Source organism: Mugil cephalus, chromosome 19 (assembly GCF_022458985.1).
Source record: "Mugil cephalus isolate CIBA_MC_2020 chromosome 19, CIBA_Mcephalus_1.1, whole genome shotgun sequence".
Classification (NCBI taxonomy): domain Eukaryota; kingdom Metazoa; phylum Chordata; class Actinopteri; order Mugiliformes; family Mugilidae; genus Mugil; species Mugil cephalus.
This window is the reverse complement of record NC_061788.1, coordinates 8,080,587-8,104,571: the sequence shown is the minus strand read 5'-3', so window position 1 is coordinate 8,104,571 and position 23,985 is coordinate 8,080,587. Positions and strand designations below refer to the sequence as shown.

Below are 23,985 nucleotides of genomic sequence, written 5' to 3'. Positions count from 1 at the left end.
TTCCAGCTACTGATCCAATTAGGGTTCTGCTGACGGAAGTTACGTTACCGGTTGCCTTGGTCTACCTCTCAACCCATTGTGGGTTCTCTCTCTCTCCTTTCTCCTTTCTCTTAATCTCTCCTCTTTCTTACTCACACTCTCATTTTCCTCTCTTTTTTTCACACTTTACTATGTCCTAGTGAAGGGGTAAATAAGGAAAATAAGGCTTTGTCGTATTGCAAATATCTCGCGAACGGAAGGTTGTAGATCCTTGAAAGCCCACTCTACCCCAACACTGACCACCCAGCCCTGCATGAAGACAAATTTCTCTCATTGCCTGTTCGGTCTGACTCCCTTCATCATTGTGTCATGTCTGAAAACATTCCTCCACCCTCTCCTTTGATTGAATTGCAGAAAGCTCTGCCTTGCATCCGAACCACACTTTTTGACAATACAACAACGCACGCTCATTTTAAATGACAATATGTTGTTTATTTTCTATATTTTCAAGGTTTATTATTTACAAACAAAATAAACAAAAAAAAATCAAAAAGATTTTTTGACAAACACTGTTTGTCTGCATATTGTTGTAAGAAAGTTTACATTTATCTTTCTTCTTTCATCCGTGTTAAGTTTCCGACACTTCTTTTTCCTCTAAGCCTTGGATTACATGAATGAGCTGAACAATGACCATGTGAGTGGGGTTTAAGAGGACCGAGCAGCTCAGCAGACGCTTCTGCCCCTCTCTCCACGGCGCACATCATCAGTAAACATATGAAACCTGTGTTCATCCAAACCAAATAAACACTTGGTTTATCCACTGTGGGCATTATCAGTTCCTTTTGCATCTCTAGTTTCCCCTCAAACCAACAAAACAACAAAGAAATATACAAATATATGTGCTGGTTTGTTGAGAGTCTCTATACTGCTAATATGTAAGCTCATTAGTTTGTGTTATACATCACCATTAATGCCCATTCCAGTATGTTAGTTGCGATTGGGATAGTGAAAAAAGCACATAGTTGGGAAGCTCTCCCTCCAAAGGCAAGTATCAAAAACAGCACAAACCAACAGTGCTGCTGTCCATCTTGACTGTGTACTAGTTCCTATACACTATGGCATATTCACGATTAAGCGCTCTTCGTTGTAAATGGAACATCTCCCGCCTCATTTGGAACCTCAAACAGGAACAGGGCAGCACAAATTCTCGGGAACATCGCTCCCTCCTCACTCAACTCACTCGACATCTCTCCTAGCTGAAAGAAGCTATTTTTCTTTTATTAGGAAATCAGAAAGTGCAATTTAAAAACAAAGACAATGACTCAGAATGTTTCGCTTTGGCCAGTTTCCTTCCACACATCAATAGTCAACCCCAAACATCAGCGGCTAGCTACAAAGAAAGGTATAAAGGTGCTCCGAATTTGTACAATGTCTCGTCAAACGTGATCGTGATGTCTAAAGGCTGCACTTTTATTGAATTTTCTTTTAAACTGTACATGACCTCCTTTAAATATTCTATATAGCTCGACTGAGAATGTTAGAAAATCCTGCCTCTAGGAGTTCACATTGTAAGTAAAGAGACCAATCGGATAAACTGAGACATTTGGCCGTCGTCGTTGCTTGCTCCTTTCTCGTCTAAAAACACTGAGACATAGAACACATAAGAGTATAGTAAGTATGAATGTGCAGTCGTGTGCGGACGTGGCCCCGCCCCCTTTCCCCGGCCCCTCCCCGCCGTATGCGCCGAGCTCCCACTCTCGTAACAAAGGATGGAACATGGCTATAGTTTAGGCACAAATACTTCAGAATGTCCATGTGAAAAGTCAATGCTTCTGTTCACGCACAGATAACATCTAGGCAGACAGACAATGAACAAAAACATAATCTAACATTACATTTAACATCTTTGAGATAGTATCTTTTTTCTTTTTTTCTTTTTTAAGTATTTGTGACAGCGCATGCTTTCATGACACTTGGTGGGTTGACTGTATTGGTACACTATCGACACAATCTGTAGTGAAGACTTGTTAATCTTTTTAAAAACGGTATCTCAAACGGGCTTAGGCGCTTTGAACTGATGGGATATTTGGTGCCGTGAAAACCGTGACTCCTGAGAGTGGACTACGTTGTCAAGGCGAGCCTGAGCACAGTGTCCTGTAAATGTAGGGACCCGTAATCCATGACTTACTTTCGTCATCAGATTTTTTTAAGATATTCTCTTCTTTTTATTTATTTATTTATTTTTTAATTGAGTCACGATGTTCTTGTTTGACCTTACCTCCTTGCCTCAAAGTCCGGGTCAGTCTAAAGTACCTAAGCCCACACAATGGATTTACATGAGACAGAAACCTTAATGCAAACCAGCGTTTCCTTGTTCCTCACTAGCTGCAGCTCAAAAACACCTCCTGGTGGAAACATTTAGTCCCAGCCTCGTGGCATTAAACGAAACAGTCAGAGAATGAAATGTAGGTGATTCATGTCCTTGGACAAATGATTTTCTTTTTTGTGACACAGGGTATGATGCTCAAAAGACGTCAGTCGCTTGCAACGCTCCTGCCTGCACCATCTGTTTTGAGCCAAATCATAATCTTTTCTCGATCCTGTCCAAGGGTTTTTGTTGCTTGGACCAATCAGTGAGTTAAGGGGAGAGAAAGGAGGAACACAACATGAAACAAAACGGTTCGATAAAGGGCTCGAACCCCAGTTTTTGGAGTCTTGTGTGCGCGTAAAGACTGGAGCAACTACCACACTGCAGTCTCCTAAGCTGGGCTTTTGTCAGGTTTTAGACACTCATCTAAAAAACAAACAAAACAGGTTAATTTCATGACTATTTCACAAACTGGTGCAGGCATGGAGGATGCTCCCAATTAAAATGCATTATTTTCAAATTCATCCCCTGTGTCATCAAAAAAAGAAAAATAAATAAATATAATAATAATGGAAAGTTTGCGTCACAAAATCAGCTGATTAAACTTTGTGACAAACCGCCTTGAAATGTCAATGCACTTCAACCTAAAACATACAGTATGTGTGAAAACATAGTTTTACTGAAGGAGCGAATGAGCAAGACAAGAAGTAAATTTGAGGTGATTTGAAACATATAATAAAACATGATTCCCACCTTGAAGCCGTACAGTTGTTAAGAATCATTTGTAAAATGACCCTAAGGAGTTTTGGGAAGTGAGGAAAAGATTGATTTCAATAGGACGACACCGAACTACACAAGGACCACGACCGGGAATCAGAAATGTCCTTCAGTCAGGCTTCTCTCAGCGTCACGTCGCGCTAGCTATTGCATTAAGGTTTGTTTATCTCTTATGAAACAAATGTATTTTGTCACTTAACCTTTTTGTCGCATATAGATGATATCCAGGTTCCTGATAGAAGTAAGACATTGTTATGATAGAGAATGCACCACACAGTATCTGTAAATACTAGATCTACAAAACTATTTACAGCACACATATAGGTAATCTTTATGTCACAGTCTATTGCATAATGGTGATAATCTTTAGTTTATAAATATTATAAATATACACAGAATTTTTTTTTAAGCAACATTACGTAACATCTCAGCCATCTGAAATCAGAAATAGAAAAAACAATAGCATCCATCCACATCTGCCTCCACGTGCCATTTTCCTCGAAAAACAAAAAACAAAGAAAGCAGCATTTCTATTATCTATTCCCTTTGGACCCATAACACTGTCGTGGTTTGTATGCGAGCCTCTGCGGGTACATGGCGGCTCAGCGGACTGTGTTTTTGTTGCCGAGAGCAACGCAATACTTGGTTACAGTAGTCGTGTTGAGTTCTGAAACGAGTCTTCAGCAAATTGGTTGGAGATTCATTTTCGTGTGAGTGTGTGTGCTTTTTGAGATTATTCGTCAAGAGTCGCTTGCATTTGTTGTTCCACAGTGGTGCCTAAAGCTGCTTAATAGGAGGAGATAGTTTTCCTCTTCCTCTGGTTTAAAAAAAAAAAAAAAAAAAAAAAAAAAGAAGAAGAAGAAAGAAAATAAAAGTCATTGTCAGTATGCACAATGCATTCCAGTTTAAAAAAAAGAAAGAAGAAGAAGAAAGCAAAAAGAGAAAATAAAAAACTTCATACATGATATATAATTCTTTATATTTCTCAGAAAGGAAGACTCATGTTTATACTACAGTTTTAAATTGCCATTGCCAATATTGAAGTTGGAATTTTTTTTTTTCCTTTTTTACACTCATGCACGCACCACGCACACGCACTCGCGCACCCATTCAACCATATACATATATATGGTGTAAAAGAAAAGAGAGATGTATCTGTATAATATACATTCTTAAGTTTAGGGAGACAAAATTTGTCTAAAATATAATACAAGGGCTTATATATACAGGATTTCTATGAGGTTACTTTAGAAGAAAATTGGAGAAAAACAAAAAAAAAATGCTGAAGTTCCTCATTTTTTACCTCTTTTCTTCTATCTCCATTTTATTTTTTTTTAAAAATGAATTCGAACATGTTTAAAAAAAGAACGGGAGAGGGGAAAATGGGATCATAAATTTGATGCGAAACGCATTTTGTCTTGCTCAGTCTCTGTACTGCTCAGGACAGAATCTCTCCTCGATCCGGGGGATTCCCTGTGCTGGGCTGAAGATGACGATGATGATGATGCTGCTGCGACTGCCGCCGCCGCCGCCGCCGCCGCGGCCGAGCGCACCGGGGGCAACGCTCCCGACGACATCTGCCGGAACAAATTGACCCGCTGGGGCACTGTGGTGCGGATGCCGCTCTGTAGACTCATTCCCTGCATTGCCGCCGCTGTCGGCGGCACGAAGGAGGCCAGAGAGTCTCCTGAGGCCGGATGCACCCTGGGCCCCAGAGATGTGTCATGTGGCAGTGACGGTTGGGAAGCCGATAAGTGTCGGATATCTCGACTCAAGCTGCCTGACTGAAGAGCCTGTGTGCTCTTGTGGATGTCTCCTCGCTGAGGTGAAGGGACCTGCTGCTGCTGCTGCTGCTGAGGTGACGGCTGCTGCTGCTGTTGTTGCTGCTGTGCTGCAGAGGATGCAGCCGCAGCTGAGACGGCAGGCTGCTGAGCGAGCTGTTGCTGTGTGGGTAGAGACGGCTGGCCAATGGGCTGCTGGATGAGCGACAGCTGGGAGGCTGTGGGAGAGCCGTACTGGAAGCTCCGGCTAGCCAGAGGGGTCTGCACGGGCGGGCTGCACATGGCGGCCGTGAAGGAGCAGGGCGACATGATCGCGCTTTGCTGCTGCGGGTTGGTCGAGGAGGAGTTGAGGTTGCCGTGGGAAAGACTGGGAGCCGGGTAGATCCCCTGCGCTGCAGCAGCAGCGGCAGCGGCAGCAGCTGGCAGCATGCGGGCAGCAGAGGCGTTGGCGATAGCCGAAGCGCTGTAGGTCAGGGGGACGGAGGACTGCTGGAGCTGGTTGGTGCCGAAGGCGGCGAAGGGCGGTTGAGCCGGCGAGTTAATGATGGAGTTTCCTGACATTGGTGTTGAGTTCATCCCGGTGACCGACTGCTTGCGGTCCACCATCATCACCATCTCCCTGTCCTGACGGATAATCTGCTTCAATATCTCGTTCTCCTGCGTGTTGAAAACGCCGGCGTTCAGGTCCTTCTGGAACTTCTGCAGCAGCAAGGAGTTCTTCTTCCCTGTTGGGACGCAGTCGAGAGAGGTGAACACATACAGCCATGGCAAATTTTGGTTAGACTACACCACAGGAAAAGGGCAGGAAACAGGACAATAAAGATGCAGCCTGTGTGTTTAAAGTTTGGCATGTGCGCTTCTTTTTTTTTCTCTTCCCAACGCAAAAACCAGATCAAAGAAAGGAACTTCATCTTCTTGAATCTGCTAAATTGACTCCACTGATTTTCAGTCTTACAAGCTGCATCTTTTAATGTCCTCTGTGCACTGCTATACTGATAAAAAAAATAAAAAAATAAAAAAACGCAGAGGACATTTAATGGTAATGGTTATGGGATATTCACAGTTTGACAGGAGTGAAGGACACATAAGGAGACAAAGATTACTGAAAGTGTGACGTGATAGCGTAGACTCTTAATGTGCTGATGTAGACAGTGAAACAGAAGAATATTTATGAGTTGTACCCACACATCACATTACTAGACAGTTTTTTGGAAGAAGAACTAAAGTGTCTAAGCTCTAAGAGTTGATTTAAAATCACAGTCTAATTAAATCACATCAACAATTCGTCTACAACACGATACAAGGATGGCTAACAGCTAGTCTTTTCAAGTACTTCCACAAAGTTTATTGTATGAAGATCTTTGCCTAAAATACTACCTTAACTTTAGATGAATTGCAAATATAAATATAACTAAACTTTCCTTCTCTTACCACAGAATATCTCATTATTAGAATTTGCAAGGGATTCTCTGGGGATCTTCAAAATACACTCATGTTTGATTCAGTGATTATTAAAATAAATGAATACACTATTTCTTTAATACAGTATACAACTGTGTTTTTTTTAAATTTTTTTTTAAAAGTACCCCAGTTGTGCACTATAAAGGACATTATGAGCCAAAGGGAAAATCTTTCCCAGACTGTCAGGAGTCATGGGCCGTGGTAATAAACGCTTGACAGATGGCTTTTCTTTTAACACCAACCGCCTTCTGGGAGCAAAACTGTTGTAAAATGTTTAGTGGCAATGATGGCATGATAGATGTCTTGAAACTGATCTTTTGTCGAAACAGTGGCCACATTTGACAAAATAATAAAGATCTATTTAACATGTTTACTTTGAGTGACCGTGTCCGAGCGTCTTTAGAGGATGTGTTTCCTGTAATTACTGTTGACCTTGTATATCGACAAGCTGTGAAGTGTTGTCGGTAAAGAAGACGGAGTGGACTTTTAGTGTGCTGAAGGCCTTTGCCTCAGTCAATCAATCATTAAGCCCTGTCCTTGAGGGCGGAGGATTTCTGCACAGAGTTTACCATTTAGCAACGCTGGCTAGGCTGGCTTCCTCCTCAAGGCTGCCGGTAAGCCACGCATTCAGCTATGAGACAGAACTATTGCTGCTGTGGCTGCTGAAAATGGATTAACGTCACTTTTTGCAGCACTTCTCTCGGAGTCGAGCTCTCCGTTTGACGTCGACTGCAACAATCGCTACAGGGTTTGGGAAGTTGAGAGCTAGAACAGGCACCACACACTGACTGTAAGACTACTGTTAACTTACAAGGCTTCATTTATTGCGTTTTTAAAGGTGACAGGATTAATCGCTGGAGATTGGAAGGACAACACAGATATATATGTCAGAGCATTCGCTGGTTTGACAGGTGCGCAAAAGAAACAGACACTTAGCAAGGACTTTATCTGACCTTTAGAGCTGTATGTGCGTTGAAGTTATTTAGAGAAGCAAATCGTTTTACTTTACCAATTTCATGAAATGTGGTGTTGTCCTAGGCTGCATCATGGCTTCATATAAAAAACTGAAGGTCTCTTCGATGGTAGTATTTATAAGTATACACCACTTATAAGAGGTTAACCTATGCTGGTTAATTTTCAGCTTTTTCACTACTACTACAAGTCAAGATATAGACTTGGATAGTAAGACTATAAAAATGGTACACCTTGCAAACAAAAATAAAGAAAACAAGAATAACAGCAACAGAAAAAGCCAAAACTCATGGGTAAAGAAAGGTATCCTTTTTTTTCCTGAAACAAAACTAACCATTGAATAAATGTGATTTACCATTATTTACCCAAATCTGAACATAATCATCATAAAACTGAAAACAAATCAACCAACACAACAACCAAACTAAAAAAAAATCCATCCCCACAGCTGTATGTCGTTAACAAACACCATAGAAATAATGAGGACTGTGTTACTTTAAAAAACAAAACAAAAAAAAACAAACGAACAACAACACAAGTTTCTAAAAGACAAGCTCGGACCATAGACAGCATAAAAGAAGTGGATGTAGCAACCGTGTCTTCACCCGTTGGTTTGTGAAGTTAATTTTGAAGCCTAGAATCTGATAATACGCCCGCCGCCATCTTGGATTTTGGAGCTAAAACAGACTTTAATGAAAACGTGGTGCTAGCGAAGAGGAGACTCTTTGCATGGCACTTTGGAAATGACTCATCAATCACAAGGTAGCCACACCCTAAAGCTTTATCATGCATTTTACTCTAAATTTAATCATGATCATGTAGTGGCCACTGGGAAGATACAATCTGACGACTTTTTGCTGGTCCCTGTTTGTATAAGAATGCAGGTTTTTGGCACTTTTGCATTAGGTGCCTTTGAAGTTAACTGTTCCAGGAACTTTCTGAGGGTGAATACCACTGTGAATAAGCATGTCCCACCAGTGGTTGATAGAGCAATATTTTACAATATTTTAAGGTTCCTCTTGTACACGGAAGTTGGAGCTAAATCTTAAAACATTGGACAAAATGTGGTATGACAATAAATATATATATATATATAAAAAATAAGTTCCTGCGGTTCACAATTAGCTTCACTTTTCAAACCTGGAGGCTACGTCCACTCGTTTTAAACATGTCCATGGTTGAGACACATTCGTGGATTTAAGTAGAACATTCTTCATTCTGACTTGTAACCTGTATAGAAAATGAATAATCCGTTTTTTTGTTTTTTTGTCACTTTACTCAAAAAGCATGTTTTAGAAGGGACAACTAAAATATTTTACCCACACTTAAATTTGTCAGCCAGTAGAAACTGGCTTTCTTGCTGTCACTTTCCAAAATTATTTACACAAAAGACAGACTTCATATTTCAAGTCAGACAATCAGAAACAAACTCTTTCCGTTGGTGAAAACATGAATAAATAATGAGATGAGACCTCGGCATGTAACAGAAACTGTGTGTGGCATTGCATTAGTAAAGTTTTTACTAATCTGCAGACATGACTTTACTTGTGAATGCACTTTGAACAAAAGATTCAAAGACTAAAAATGTCAGAGCTGAGTATGTGTTCATAATCCAGTTGATTATTCTGAGGAAAACTCTGGTTTAAAATAAACATGGCATGTGACACTGAATGAGATCTTTTTGTTTCGTTGATTGTCTCAGTTGTTGACATTTTGAATGTGTCCATCAAAATATCTGGACTAGTGTGGATGAGTTATGTGTCACTGATGCAGGAATTAAACAGTTAAAAGTAGCCTCCGGCAAGAGGTCAAACTCTTGGAGGATGAATTTGAGACCAGATCCATTTAGCAAGCCCTAATAGGTCAATTTGCCCCTGTTCGAATACTGGAATTGGAATAAAGTGTTTACCTGATGCCTACTCGTCGGCCAGGACACTCTTGAAAACGAGATGTGCTCGTCTCAAGACGGACTCCTGGTCAAATAATTTTTAGATAGATAAAAGATAATGTCAAATGTGCAACACGTTATTGGTTTCAAAGCATGGTTACTCTTTTCTTTCGTTTTTTTTTTTTTTTTTTTTTTTTTTTTTTTTTTTAGAGCAAGACAAGCATGTAACCAAATGCAGTTCAAATATAGAAACGATACAACCAGCACGGATCATGACAATATTTCCCTCGTATGAGACAAAACCCCCATTCATGGTTAGTCTGAAAGGATGGATTGAACCTATGCCACTCTGGGAGAGTGGGCAGCTATCATTTTCCAACACTTAGCGAAGAGCTAACTTAGTGAAAAAGGGCAAATGTAGATTAGGATTGGTGAGGTCAAAGGGCATACGGTATGTTGTGAAGGGCACAGTGAAACATATACACTTCACCAAAGGATATTTTTATTGTTTTTTTTTAAAATGTGCTATCCCCCAAATAAATCCAACTTTGTCCCCTGTGAATTACGTTCAAATGCAACTGAATCACAAAAGATGTTTAAATATAGAGGTTGTATAAAAAGGTAGATGAACCCTGTGACGTCAACCACAGAGCTTTTTTTAAGCTCGGTATCGGCGCCACTGGCACATTTACCGAAGGTTAGCCAGGCGTCTACCTTAATGTGACTTCATTTAAAACAAAAACGTTGATTTTAATGTATATAAAGCTGGACGAACCCTCCCATACGTTTTCTGAAGGATCGTTTTGAAGCTCAGTTTTGTTGCCATTAGCAGTCGCCATCTTGCTAGGGCCTGACTCCACCTAAATTAGGACTCATTCAAAAATGGCGGGAAGCGACCCAAGCGACCGGCAAACGTGACCACACCCACCTGTCACTCAAAGCAGCCCCACCCTTAACTACGTTCAAACTTCAAATGATGAACTACAGTTTTTGGCGCTTCATTGTTGGCTTCATTTTTGGCACGTAACAGGCGTGCATGAAGTCTGTGTGGATGAATTTGCAGCTCAGAGCCTGAGATTAATGTTTTTTTTTTATCTTTGGCATGTCTCAGCTGGCCCAAGTAAATATTGTTGCACTGAAAATAATACATTTGCAAAATGTTCCAACTATAGTTGTATATGAACGTAATTCTGAGGAGACCGTGTCTCAGCGAGTGACACACATCTGTTGTCGGATTCTGATTGATTTGGACTTCAGTGTTGAGCCAACACTTGGGTTACAAAGCAATTTGCAGATATTGATGTGCCTGTCTGGGGCAAAATAATACACAAACACAAAGCCATGGCAAAGAAGAAGAAAAAAAAACTAAAACTGACAGAAAAGTAGATACAGACTGCAAGCTGGAACCACTGATATGAGACGACACTGGCACAGTCATTATGCAAATTCATCTTTAGATTTCTGCAGGTGATAGTGTTTTCTTGTTTATATAATAAGGAAACAAATCAACAGACGTTACGGCTTATCTGGTATTATTATTACTATATAGTCAATCTACCGTCAAGTATAAATGCACCGAATCCTTTAGATGCTTCATGTATGAGAAAAGAAAATCTGGAGCATTAATGCTTTATTATTTATAACCTAGCTCAATAATCCTATGATGGTATATAAGGAATAAGAACATTTCTAGTCGGCCTTTACTGTGCTGTAAAAACAACAGAGTAAAGAGTTCACTGCAAATAATACAGAGGTAGCTAATGAGATTAGCCAACTCTGGGTTTGGGTCATACTGCAATACCTGATGTTAAAACACATCAACTGGTCAAAATAATCCTCATTACACACTTAAAGGGTCTGAGAAGATTCTTCAACGTACATACACCGTGAGAAGCGAGAAATTTTTGTGAAATTTCTGTCCAGGTAGAACCTCAAGTACTGAACTCCGGGGCTAGTCCTTACAGGGCCCACACAAACAGTACACGCCACATGCGCCGAGCATTGTGGGAGATGGACAACGAGACGCACTTTGCTTAATATTTTCGGATGGAGACGAGTTGTTTTGACGAAGATATCTGTCGCATCGCACCGTTCGTTCGGCATGCACCAACGCACAGTATGTCGATCCAAACCGAGGAGAGATTAGTGGTGACATTGTGGATATTAGTATCTGGGAGCTAACAGAGTAGCCGCTACCGCTTTTGCTTTTCCACATTAACCACTCCCACTTCCAGTTTCTGAACAGTTACAGAATAGTCGTTGGACACCTGACAAGGCAAATTCCCTTCCAAAATGAGGTCTGCAAGAACAAACTTCTTGCTTCTCACGGAGTATGTACCAGCCTTTAGTCATTCAGGTCATCATATACCTTAGCATTATATTTAAGATGCTGCACCTCTCATCCAGAAGGCTTCTTTGTTTCTAACTGCTTCCCGAGTCCTGCCTGAGAAGTTGCTTTCCTCTATTACAGCTCTTTGCATTCCTTGATACACTGAACCGCATCATTTTCATATCGCTGTGGTTAACAATAGGACAAACGGCACTAACGACGCTCAACAACCCCACAATAGGTTAAAAAGTCCGGAAGTTAAAATCAGACGGTTTAGGGACAAAGAAGCCTTTCGGATAAGAAAGAGCAATGCGACTAGACGTAGCATGATCAGAATAACTGAGGGTCTTCAGTTTAAAGAGGATTATTATGACCATTTAATGTCCCAGACACAAATTTTAAGATCTCACCCCAACAACCACACGAGAAAAGAACAGGAGTCCCACCACTCTGCTCTGAACTTGGTGAAACATCATCAAGAAGTTTCAAGCACGTCCTTCATACTTTAGGTTCCTACTTAAATAAAAAAATTAAGGGTGCCTAACTGCATAAAACATGGTGTGTTATTCCTTTTTTTTTTTTATAAGACCGAACTTATTAGAGCAGACTGAACACATTTACAAAAAGGACAGGGAGAATGTGCGACGTTAGGGTCAAACAACCAATTATTGCCCTGTTTGTGTTACATACATGTGCCCCTTTTTAAATTCTAACAAGTCTGCAGGTGCCTGAATTATAATTATTTCAACTCTTATTTGTCATGCTCTGTGAACTTTTCTCTGCTGATGGTGAAAGATTAATTTATGAATCAATACAAGGTCCTGCTTCAGTAAACCAGGCAGGACCTGAAGCGGCAGCTTTCTTGTCGCCTGCCGCTGCTTTTCTTTTGGCGGTGTCTGGTTGGTTTCTCTGATATTGGACGGGGTGCTGCTCATACCCAGGAGTGCAGATGAGTGGAAAGAGGGCCAGACACACATGCATGTGAGGTTAGCTTCCATCCACTCGCTGTCATCCAGTGGGGGGGTCAACACCAAACCAACGAGGGGGCGACCTGACTCCCTCCCGGACAGCGACATGCACTGCCTTCCAGTTAATCCAACCACAAAACGCTGCTTTGGTTCTTTAGAAGGATTAATGCTGGTTACAACAACACTTTCTTTAATGTGAGTTAAGACAAAGAGACTAAAGTTAAAAAATAAAAAAAATAAAAAACGGAAGATAGCATACAGGTCATGCAGCACAAGATGGCAGACACAATGCTTTTGTGAAATAGGGAGGCAAACAAATACTGATAAAGACAAGACAACAAGGCACGATGACAAGCAAGAGATTCGACCAATCGGACAGGACAGGTAGATGAAGGCCTTACCGATGCGGTCCAGTCGGTCGATGGCGACAGTTTCAAAAGCGCGTCGCATCATGGGGTACTCCTCTAGCACCTCATTAAAGTGGTCGACAGAGAGAGAGAAGAGTCGACAGTAGGTGTCTGCGCGCACGCTCGCCGTTCGCCTGCCCTTGGTGAGCAGACAGATCTCTGCAACACAAAGGACGGAGGAAAACAAGGAGTTCAAAAACGAGTAGAGTGGAGCGTACGAAGAGGATCATAAAGGAAATCATCCCGGTAATTACAGCGTGGATTATCACAGAGATGAACCTGGAGTAGGAAAGGGTTCAGCGGTAGAATGTAAATAATTTGAGAAGCCCATCAGCAGAGCTGTCACTTGCATTATACGAAGATAATTCATCATCCTGAAGCGGATCCTAGTAGTCTCATAATACAATATAGAACAAAAAAAAAAAAAAAGAAGCAGTGTCAGATGACGATGATCTGTTCCAATGCACTGCAGCAGTTCTCAAATGTAATGCACAACTAAACAGGTATATGATTTTAAAATATTCCTACTTAAAAATGAACCAATCTCCTTTACCGTTTGTCACCATGTTTCTCTAAAATTAAACAAAAAGTTCTCGATACATATTAGAATTTCTCAGGTACAATTCACAAATTTGTCGCCTCTCTGCGATATTTAAGCATGTGAAAACAGTTTGTAGGAACTATAAGAGCAGTGTTACATATGACTCCCTCACAGCACTCCTGTGCTCCTCCACTGCAGAAGGCAGAAAGTATAATATAATGCCACGTAAAAACACACTCCCCCCTCCATACATTCATTGATCTGCTTCTCTTTTAACACCGCTCAACCTCCGCCTCCGCGTTTGCACTTCTGTCCAGTCTCCTCCACAACTTCAGTCCTCATTAAATCGCTAAATGTTAACTTGTTATGGTGCGATCTTTTCTCGGCTCCGCCACGAGCTGTCGTGAAAAATAGAGCACGGGGTGTGCGAGATGCGCGAGCGGCGCGCTCAAGCTGTGGGTGTGAATAAGGTGTTAGTGATGTTACAATGGGGGGGGAAAAAAGCTCCCTTTTTAGTGGTACCTCTCTGAGCACAGACAAAAAAAAAAAAAAATGAGAGAGAGGGGGCAAGACAAACCTGTTTCGTGTGATTTCACAAACATGGCCGACAGAGGCCGATGGAAAGACGGTGAATGAGCATTCTGTCAGTGTGCTTGTGTGACAGTGAACCTTGGAAATGCGGACCTTTAATTAGCTGCAGCGATAAAGCTGAAGATTAGTAATAGCTGGCAAATTACTACCTGCCATAAAGTGGCATAAAGTTTGGATTCAGTCGTTAACCCTGGTTTCAGTCTTCATACAAAAACAACGGTCTTTTAGGTGTCACTTACCTCACTGACATGAAAACAAATAACATCACTTAGCAAATTACTTGAATTAATTATTAGAATTAGTGTTTTTTTATGATTAACATTTTTTTATTTCCATTCATTCATCCTGTCTACTACGCCCTCACAAGTACCTGTCTATCAGTCAAAATAGAATTTGTGCTTTTTCTTTTTTTTTGCAAATGTGATCAAACGTTGAGTTCTCTTGTTCTCTTGCCAACTGAATGTAACCCAAACTAACAACACCTTCTTTTGTTTACCAGCAGTAGTAGTAGAAAAAGCAGGACAATCTTTCTTTTTTTAGCCTGTTTTCATACTCTTACACCAGCTTCCAAGTCCTTGCGTCAACATCAAAACATTCAGCCATACTCTTCCTTTTAGGTTTGCGTACGTCCATAGAAAGCTTTAATAATTAATAATTAAAAAGACTTTAATCCCTTCTGTTCCTGGCAGGTTGCAAAACCTGCCCAGTAAAGGCTGAAATGTACCATACAGACAATAACGCTCTTTGGGAAACCTTGGTGCACGCTGAACGTATTTCAAGGTGCGCTCGTGTGTCTAAGTCAAGGACCTGTTAACACCTCACATGATCCGGTTTGACAGGTGTCTGTTGCCTTGTCACCGGGCATCACCGCCAACCCCGGGAGCATTGTGGATAATTTGCCATCACCGTATGTGTCACGTACTCTCATGGCAACCAGCTCCTCTTCCCCCCCCTCTCTGTCTGTGCACGACTGGGCCTGAGAAGCAGGAGGCCCACATGACTAAGACATTCAAGCCCAAAAGGGGTTTTCATCTACTGTCTGTCATTGTCCTAGCATTATACTCTATTAGTTCCTGTGCCTCACAATGACTTCACTGCAGAGCTGTGTGGTACCAATATGTACTCCCATTCAACCAGGCCCTGGAGTGATTACTATGATACCTTTTCAGCATGCAGGTGTGGCATTGACCGTGGTTGAAGGGTTGGAGGTGCTTTGTGACCTACTGTCCTCATAGATGTCCTGCTCATTACTATGCTAATAGTTTCCTGTGGCTGGGCCTCAGTTTTGTTCCTCCCTCTGCTTCTGTCTCTGCCTGCCTCGCTGATTTTCTCATTCTAGCCACGGTTTGGCCTGGTTGTAAGGGGGAGCGTGAATCATCTTAGAAAAGAGGGGAGAGTGAGATGCCTGGAACAGCCAGCTGCTACCAACTCAGGGGCTCATCCACTAATGCCGGGTAAAAATACCAGCAGGGCAGAAGGCAACAGCAGGTGGCGGGCACCGACAGAACACAACGAAATGAACAGTGCAACCTTTTATGTGTTGGACAGACACTGTGGGCGCACATGGTTTTTAATTAAAAGATTAATTGATTCATTAAATTGGAACATCCAGCATGCACTATACATATGTCCCTCATGTTCTCTGCACGTTTTCCCTTTACACTGGAAGCCACGCTAATGTTACATGGAGTCTAATATTGTGGTTATTTGGAAAGACAAGGGTGGAAGGATAAACACTGTTATAAACTAACCGAAACAAAATGTTTTACTGTATGTCAGTGCATTCCCTAGAGTACGGACCCCCAAACTCATTAAGAGATTAAGCAGGGGCCCCCTACCTGCTATATGTGTTCTATATTAAAGTACTGCTATTCATAATATACATTATTATCATTTTGCATTCAGTATTCAGCTCTTCAAATGATGCACAAGATCAAATATATATATATTTTTTTTATTTCAAACTTGTGCAACAGTGGGGACTGAATAGGCTCCCTTTAAAACTTGTGTGGGGGAAATATATATATAAAATGTCTAATCAACCAAAGATGCAGTACCTCCATGGACCCCCTAGGGGTCACGGACCCCCTTTTGAAGGCCTATGCCCTAGGCTATGATGTGAGTCAGTACATTTCTCTGATTCAGAAGGTGTTGGCTTCCAATCTGAACCGGTCCCCTACAGTGACTTTATTTTTCACTCAACTAGTAAAAAACCCTTAAACATTACTAGACGCCTAGAATGAAGGAAAATAAGAAATAGAAAAACTACGTAAACAGATCATCAGACTCTTCAATGTGAATAGAAATAAATATAAAGGAAGACTGTGTGGACTGAGAAAACTGTGATAATGTTTTTTTTTTTGTTTTTTTTTACATAAATCTTGAAAAAGAGTCTTGAAAAGGGTTATGTTTGGTACTATAGTAACATATTTTCTTGACAATTAATAGCTTAATCCAGGAAGTAGTGTACAGACATCAACTGTAGATTTTTTCAACTAAATTGAATTGAAAACCTAAAGCTAAAAAAATATATAAGCTATAAATTTATAAAGCCAAATGTTATCACTCATCAGCTTAGCCAAAGCTTTAATTTCTACGCTGTAACTGAAAGCAGTAAACAGTACATGTGTAGCTTGAATGAGATGTGCCTCCTCTTCTTCTCTGAGCTGCACGATAAGAAGGTGCACGACACTAGTCCTGTGGTTCTTTCTTTCTTTCTTCTATTTTTTTTTTTTACTCGCTGCCTTCCTGAGCTCGCCTTTGAGACACGAACTGCATGCCAGCGACACACCAAAGTGAAGGTATTCTTAGACTCCTCAGCTCCCTTCCATAGTGGGGGTGAACTCAGCGGATAAAATATGCAAGAACCTCTAAAATAGGAAACTTTGCTTTGCTTTCACACAGGCAGACACGGCACGTCTGCCCGAGGATTTTGTCGGGAGTAAACAACGCGCGGCGAAATTACATTTGACATTTAAAACATTAATGGTGTCTGTAGTGGTTTGCAGAGAGGAGAGTGGGAACCGAGCCGAAAAGGGAAGAGAATCAAAGCGGATCGGGGAAGATGACGAGGGAACTGCTCCTGATTTGAAACACAGTAGCTGCTCTCGGTTAGTGCCAAGTTAATGTAACGTATGGAGGGGGAGAAGAGCTTGTGTGTGTGTGTGTGTGTGTGTGTGTGTGTGTGTGTGTGTGTGTGTGTGTGTGTGGGGGGGGGGGGGGGAGGGACCTCTGTGCGTCCTGAGGGATGCCTGATCCACGCCTTGGCTGACTCCAGCAGCCAGATGAGAGGTTACATAACGACGGAAGCTGACTAGCGTCCAACTCTGGTTAATGAGAATCCACATTTACAATAATTTAACTTCAAACGGCATCAGACGCACAGCCTCAAGCTCCTCTCAGGCCTCCCTATCAATGCACGCCGCACCACATGCCATTCGCTTATCGTTCATACCTCCAAAGTAGGATCCGTCCGTCAGCTTCATCTCCTTGTTGAATTTGGTGATGACGCTGGCGACGCCGTGCTGGATGAAGTACATCTTCTTCCCGACCGTGCCCTCCCTGATGATGTAGTCGTTGGGCTGGAAAACCTCGAACTTCAACTTGCTCAGCATCCCCGTCACGAAGTTGGGGTCGGCGTTGGCGAACAGGGGCATGGTGGCCACGAGCTTGCGGCAGTTGAAGTTGACGATTTCCTGGTGGAGGAAAAGCAAACAGGGAAGTGTTTTGATGAGAGGAAGGCTGTAAATAATTCATCTTTTTCCACAGAAGAAAAATATGAAATACGAGCATCGGTTAGAAAGCCCCGACGCTAAACGACCACCTCTCACATCTTTGATGTCCGCGTCGGTTATCTACAATCAAAAATGAATTTGGATGCATATTGCCGCTTTATCCTTAATACTTCTAAAGCACATCCCATCTCTCCTGGGGAGGAACTTTTTGGCACACGTGTCAGATCCTGATGAGTTCGCCCGGCGGTGCCGGCTGCAGGCCATCTCTCCGGTCTCATCCTGTCCCCTCAGACCCTGCGGGAGATTAGGAGCTTGCTGTCTGTTTACCCACACATCTTTGTTGCCGTGCAGATGGAAAGCTGGGGCATTTGGCAGCGTCGCGTTGTTGACCCCGCATGAGGGATAACTCTGCTCCAGTGACAACAGGACATTGACGTTAAGATAACCAATTTCCGCGTGGCTTGCTAGCTAGACGCGGGCAACGCGAAGATATATTAGCTCAACCTCGGCGGTGTCAGCAAATGCCGCGGGGGCTCTGACCCCAATCACGAAACCAGAACTAATGAATTAGATAGTAAGCAGTTTTCATGCCCAGCCAGGATTCCTCATGGGGAAACAATCTTTGCCTATTTAAAGATTTGTCATATGGCAGAGAATAAGAGGCAGTGAGACAGAGGCAGGGGAAGAGGGGCGGTGAGGGACACACGGAACAGCAGAACAGTCTGGCTGTTGTATGGAGTCTGTCGGCTAATTAGCTACGACGTATTTACAGTTTTTCATTCATTATTGTTGGCTCATATCGTGGCTGTAGGAGAGTAAATCCTTTAACGTGAGAAAGAAGCAGGTCTTTCCTTTCCGCGGTGTTCACGTCTGCTTGCTGGCCCAGTCCTGTACATTGTGTTTTCTGATACCGCAGCTTATCAATGCAATGCTTCTTAGGAGCTAAAAATATCGATTGTTGGATGTTGCGCTGTCCTTGAATGTAACAAAGGTTAGATTCTTAAAGAGGCGTCCAGCCGAAGCGCTTGAACAGAAACAAGTGTCTTAACTGAGCTGACCAAAATAAATGGGAAGCCTGATACCTGAGAAGAGATGCTAACTCCTGCAACACATTCATTTATATTTACTCTCAATTTGTGAAGGATGGCTGCTTGCAACAACATCAACACTGTTTCAGTCTGATTTACCAGCCGCCAAGAGCAAAACTGTGTCATTGCTGTTTGACGGACTTCTGCAAGACTCGTGATAAATGACATGCCAAAATCAGTGACGAGTACACTTTTGCTGATTCCGGATTCTCCAGCTAGTCTGAGTGCTTCAAAGTGGGGCCGCCTCTGATCCCACATTGACCTGAGAGATTGTGCTGGATCACTCGGAGCTGGTTCTCAACAGCAATCAGCCCGACTCGGGGTATTAGCCCGTCTACCTGAAATATGCGTGCGTCTTTACAGCTCTGTTAAAATGACTTCTGACGGAGGGGAAGCCCTGATCTATCGCTGTGTATCTTTGTCTTGAACACAACTACTGGCCACTTTACTTCAGAAGCCAATTGAGCCAAGCCTCACGGAGCAATGCTGACACCGTATGACATATTTACTTTTTACTATTTTATTTTGCATAATTTTAATTGTACTTAAATTCATTCTTTGTATTTCGCTTCTGCGAACTACTGGTACTGATATTACATTGTTACAGGGTATGTAACAAGAAAGAATCTTGAATCTTGAAAGCCAACATCAAGCTTACCCTCTCATGTGCAATATTACAATGTCACTCCTAATTTAATTTAATACGTGCATCCATCCGTACATTTATTTATTGCTGTACATTTTTTCATATTCATATTTACCACTAAAGCAGGCCTACCATTGCACGCAACTCTTCGCCCTCCTAATTGCCCCTTGGGGATAAATAGTAGTTAGTAGTTTTTTCTGGAGCAAAATGCTGCTTCAAAATGAACTAATATTTTAAATTCAAGCCGTTTCCCTGACTGCGCGTTTCTCCCTACATCCTGAGCTGGTTCTGAGCTGCATCATATTTCATGTGTTGGACGGCCACACGTGCTCCCGTCGTATCGCCCTAAAGTGACCTACTTCTGTGACAAATGATCAGATAAAGACCTTCATTTTTAGACACGGGGTATAAACAGGGCGCGCGGCTGACTTTGGAGGTGCTGGCGCAGAAGTGGCCGTCGTCCCAGGAAGAAGACGCCGGCCACAAAATGAGGAGAAAATGTGGAAATCTGACGTCAGACGTGCAACAGCTTTACAGGGTAATAACATGATCTTAGTCACAATTCAATTAACATTCATGTGCTTGCTTTAACTAAATTGTAACTGTTCATATTTCCTTAATTACAAGCTGAAATAATTAAGGAGTGTCTAAAATGTAACATATATCTTAAGGGTATTCACTGAGTGAACAGGGTCCTGTTTTGCTCTGTTATGGCTGTTTTTCCTTTACTGGTCATTCCCATGGGAATAGGCTTTGTGGTGCAGCACTGTCTGGATGCAGATTTTGTTGCAAACATTGCATCCTAGATTATAATACCTCTGCCCAAAACTCAAGGGAATAGACCGATATCATCCAAGATTCCTGAATAAAACCAGTTCAGGAATCGGTGCTAACGTCGAACTTAACCTTTAGGGCTTTCTGTGTTGTGAGTCATACCTCGCATCGGCCTGGAAGCGCGCAGCAACCTCCAGCACCGCAGCATTCAACCCTGCAAGGTGACTTAATGGGGCTACATGAGAGAGATGCTCATGATCTCTGTGCTTGCTTTGCTTTTTATTCTTCTCTTCTCCCACCTCCCTGCGCGTAATTACCCATGTAACGTGCCGATACGAGAAGGTCAGGCAAGAACTGAAAACCTGATCCCTGACTTCGGCGTGAACTTCAGTATTGCTTCTCATTAACTCTCCTCGTGGAGAACTGAGTTCATTCAGTTGATCCCGGGACTTGTAAATATTATAAATAAACCAGCTAAACAGCTCTGGAGTTTGTGCGGTTAATCACAGGTGACGGTAATCTGCCTGTACAGAATAGTTTCGTGTCTTGTCAGGCACTCGGTCTGGGTTCACTCAGGATGTCGAGGAGAATCTGTTTTGCTGGTGTTGTTTTCTTTTACCTGACCTTCTAAGAGAAGACGACAGTTAACTCAGTTCAAGTAGTGCACATTTAAAGTTGCCAAATGAAGATTCGCTGTTCATCTTCTGATGAACAACATTCATGTTCCAAATCTAAAGCTGTCAGGAACTTCTTTGTGTGTAATTTTTTATTATTTTTTTTTTACCTGTTCTAAAAATAAACCCTTCAGATGGAAACTGAAGATTTATTAACGTTACCAAGGCACGGAGCTTCTGAAATGCTGACATTAATTTTCGAGAGAAGCTGTCTTACCTCTTTGAGGGGGTCATTGAGTTCACTCAGGATGTTATCCTCGTCGAAGATTTTTCCCTGGTAGCGGTGTTCGTAGTAGTCATGGATTTTCTGCCGCATGTCTGCTGGAAGCTTGTGGAAGGACATGTATTGCTCCACTTGTTTGTACTGGAGAGGGAGGGGGGCAAAGAGAGCAGATATGTGAAGAACATATTTTAAAACGTAACATATACACCAGTGTAGAAAGATCTGTTGTGTGCTCTAAGCCCTTAAATAAATAGCAAACGCTGCACAAAAACACAGCCTTTCGCTGAGTGCATATTTGTGTCTCGGTATTGAGGACAAGGCGTGCTCTCACATAGTCACAGTGCCATGTCCTGGTTCTGAGCGTCGGGGAGAGAGGGAGAGGCAGAACGAGCGAGGCAGGTGGTGAAGGAAAGTAGGAACGAGTACAGGCCCTGGGCTGTGTCAGGCCAAGGTAGCAGTTCTGATTATCTCACCCATGCAGAAAGCCCGGTCCTAATAGGCAACCCAGCTATGATCTGATGTGAACTAGCAAGGTATACCCGGTATCCTAGAGAGATGCACTGGAGGAGCTGCACGGAACCAGATGGTACTGATAATTATCGCTTCTTTATAACAATAATAATAATAATTACCGTTTGCTAAGAATACAAAATGATGCCAACGGGATTTCCTGACTTTCCTGCTCTTTCCTTGTTTAAATTCAAATGTATCTAAAGTAGGGCTGGCCGGTATATCAGTATTTTTTCCTGTATAATATGAATTTTAATATACTAGCATACCGGTGTATTTGATTATACAGCGTTCAGAACGAAGCGCCGCGAGACGCTGTTTCAGACTGGACCATTTTCAGTGTATGCCCAGCCTGTGGGAGCTGTTTTATTGTCTAAATATCCACAATATACAATTGATAATGTGTGAATATCTTCTCAAAATGAACAGTACCCAGTCATTTAGCAGGAGTCACTGACTAATTTGTATTAAACAGAACGTCATGCACGCATGTTATTTCATTGTACCTCAGATGCTGCGGAAATTGTTGCTCTTAATCTGATCCTCGTGCGTTTCCTTAACGCTGCTCTTTTCCACTCGTGCTGTGTTTCCAGTAACAAAGACGTAAGACGCATCCTGTATCTGGTAATTAATTCAACCTTAGCGGCAGTTTAAATTCCGGCCGCATTAACCTGAAGTCAAGTATTGACTCAAAGGAAAAGGAAAGATACTTCGGCTCATTTATTTTGATCAGCCTCTGTTTCCCTGCAGATTTCACCCCAGACAGGGCAATGAACACTATCTTCCTTTCCACTCCACATCCCTGACGTCTAAAAAAAACCCACACAGTAGTGCCTCTGGTAATCATAGTAAAGTAGCAGTAGTTAAGAGCCAACAGCAGCTGTGAGGTTGCTTGCCCAGTCCAGTGTGGGCTCTTTGGCCAGCGAGATGCAGGCGGCATCCCGAAATGAAATTTGTCAGTGAGGGAGAAGACACTCGAGCCACAGTGGCTCCTTCATTGATTCCTCTCCCGGCTGCAGAAAGGTGATAAGGGACCAAGGTTTTGTTTGCGGGAAATTGATTTATTTTGAGTCCAGACAGCCGAAGTTGGAGGCTGGAGCAGACCATTCTGGTGGTCAAGGAGGGTCACGGAGTCAGAAATTCAGGTTTCCCTAATGACACATTTCCATTCATCCATGAACCCTAATTTGTAATTTTATTGCTCAGCTATTATCTAGTTATGTTCTAATTGAGCCATTTAGATCCACGCTGACGAACGTTGTCATCGTCTCTCCTCATCCATTCGTCCCTTTCTCCAGAAATAGTCTGTCAGACCTACACTTGGCAAGAAATTAACCCACTTTTATTCATGCTGAATGGGGAATTCCCATTGATGTTATCCATCCAGGGGCATGCTGTTACCCTAAGTGTCATGTAAATGTATGTTATATCATCTATAAGATGCAGCAATTCCAAAACTTGGAGCAATGTAAACAATGGAGAAATGTATGAGAATAGGCAGAAATGTATTATATGAATATCTGTGTCATGTAGAGAATGAGGCATTCAAATGAAGTTGAATTTGAATTCCTGGCTTACATGGGAAATAGGTTTTTGTGGATTAATCAAAGCTATTACAGGGGTGAAAAAAGGAAGCGTTTCCAGAAGTGGCACACAATGACGGTCCACATTTATAGCCTAAAATCAGGATGTAGTATTTTAACAAGCGAAGCACTCATGAGCTATAGAAAGAAAGAGCAGGTCTTAATGCAGCTTATTCTGCTACTTTAGTCTGCCGTCTCGTGGTAGCAAAGAGTAAATTGGTAAAAGTCGTTAAAGACATGATAGCTGGTATGGCATCGGATTCATTCTACAGACGATCACAGGACAAAAGTGGACGAGGAACAAAACCCCATCAAATTCTATGGTTAAAACTTATTTATGCTTCTTAACATTCCTAGTTTGATGTGACCTGCAAATTAAACAAATTTCATCAATAGCAACGAACTGCAACCTCCCTAACTAGCAAGTACTCGTTTGAGGACGTTGGGATTTCATTGTTCGCAATTCTGGTCAGCCATGCTCAGGTATTAAAATAAACAACTTTATATTGTGTCAAACAATGGTGACTTATAATGGAATAATCCCAGTGTCCACACATGAGGACATTATTTTTTCAAAAACTACTACTTCCTGTTGAAAGATGATCTTTAGTTTTTATACCTTAGGTCCTACTGATCCCAAATACTTTGGCGAAACTGAAAATGCATATCAAACCGAAGCTCAGGCCTCAGG

At 42.0% G+C, this 23,985-nt stretch overlaps 1 protein-coding gene across 1 annotated transcript in view; it reads right to left on the bottom strand.

The window, feature by feature from the left end:
* Positions 1-449: 449 nt before the first annotated feature.
* The window catches only part of LOC124996603 (potassium/sodium hyperpolarization-activated cyclic nucleotide-gated channel 1), a 61,901-nt gene continuing 38,365 nt past the window's right edge, over positions 450-23,985 (bottom strand). The window contains exons 5-8 of the mRNA XM_047569795.1: positions 21,196-21,342; positions 17,517-17,757; positions 12,925-13,089; positions 450-5,630 (exon numbers count right to left, since the gene is read on the bottom strand). Coding sequence (XP_047425751.1) covers positions 4,513-5,630; positions 12,925-13,089; positions 17,517-17,757; positions 21,196-21,342 — 1,671 coding nt within the window. The 3' untranslated portion in view covers positions 450-4,512. The remainder of the gene's footprint in view (positions 5,631-12,924; positions 13,090-17,516; positions 17,758-21,195; positions 21,343-23,985) is intronic.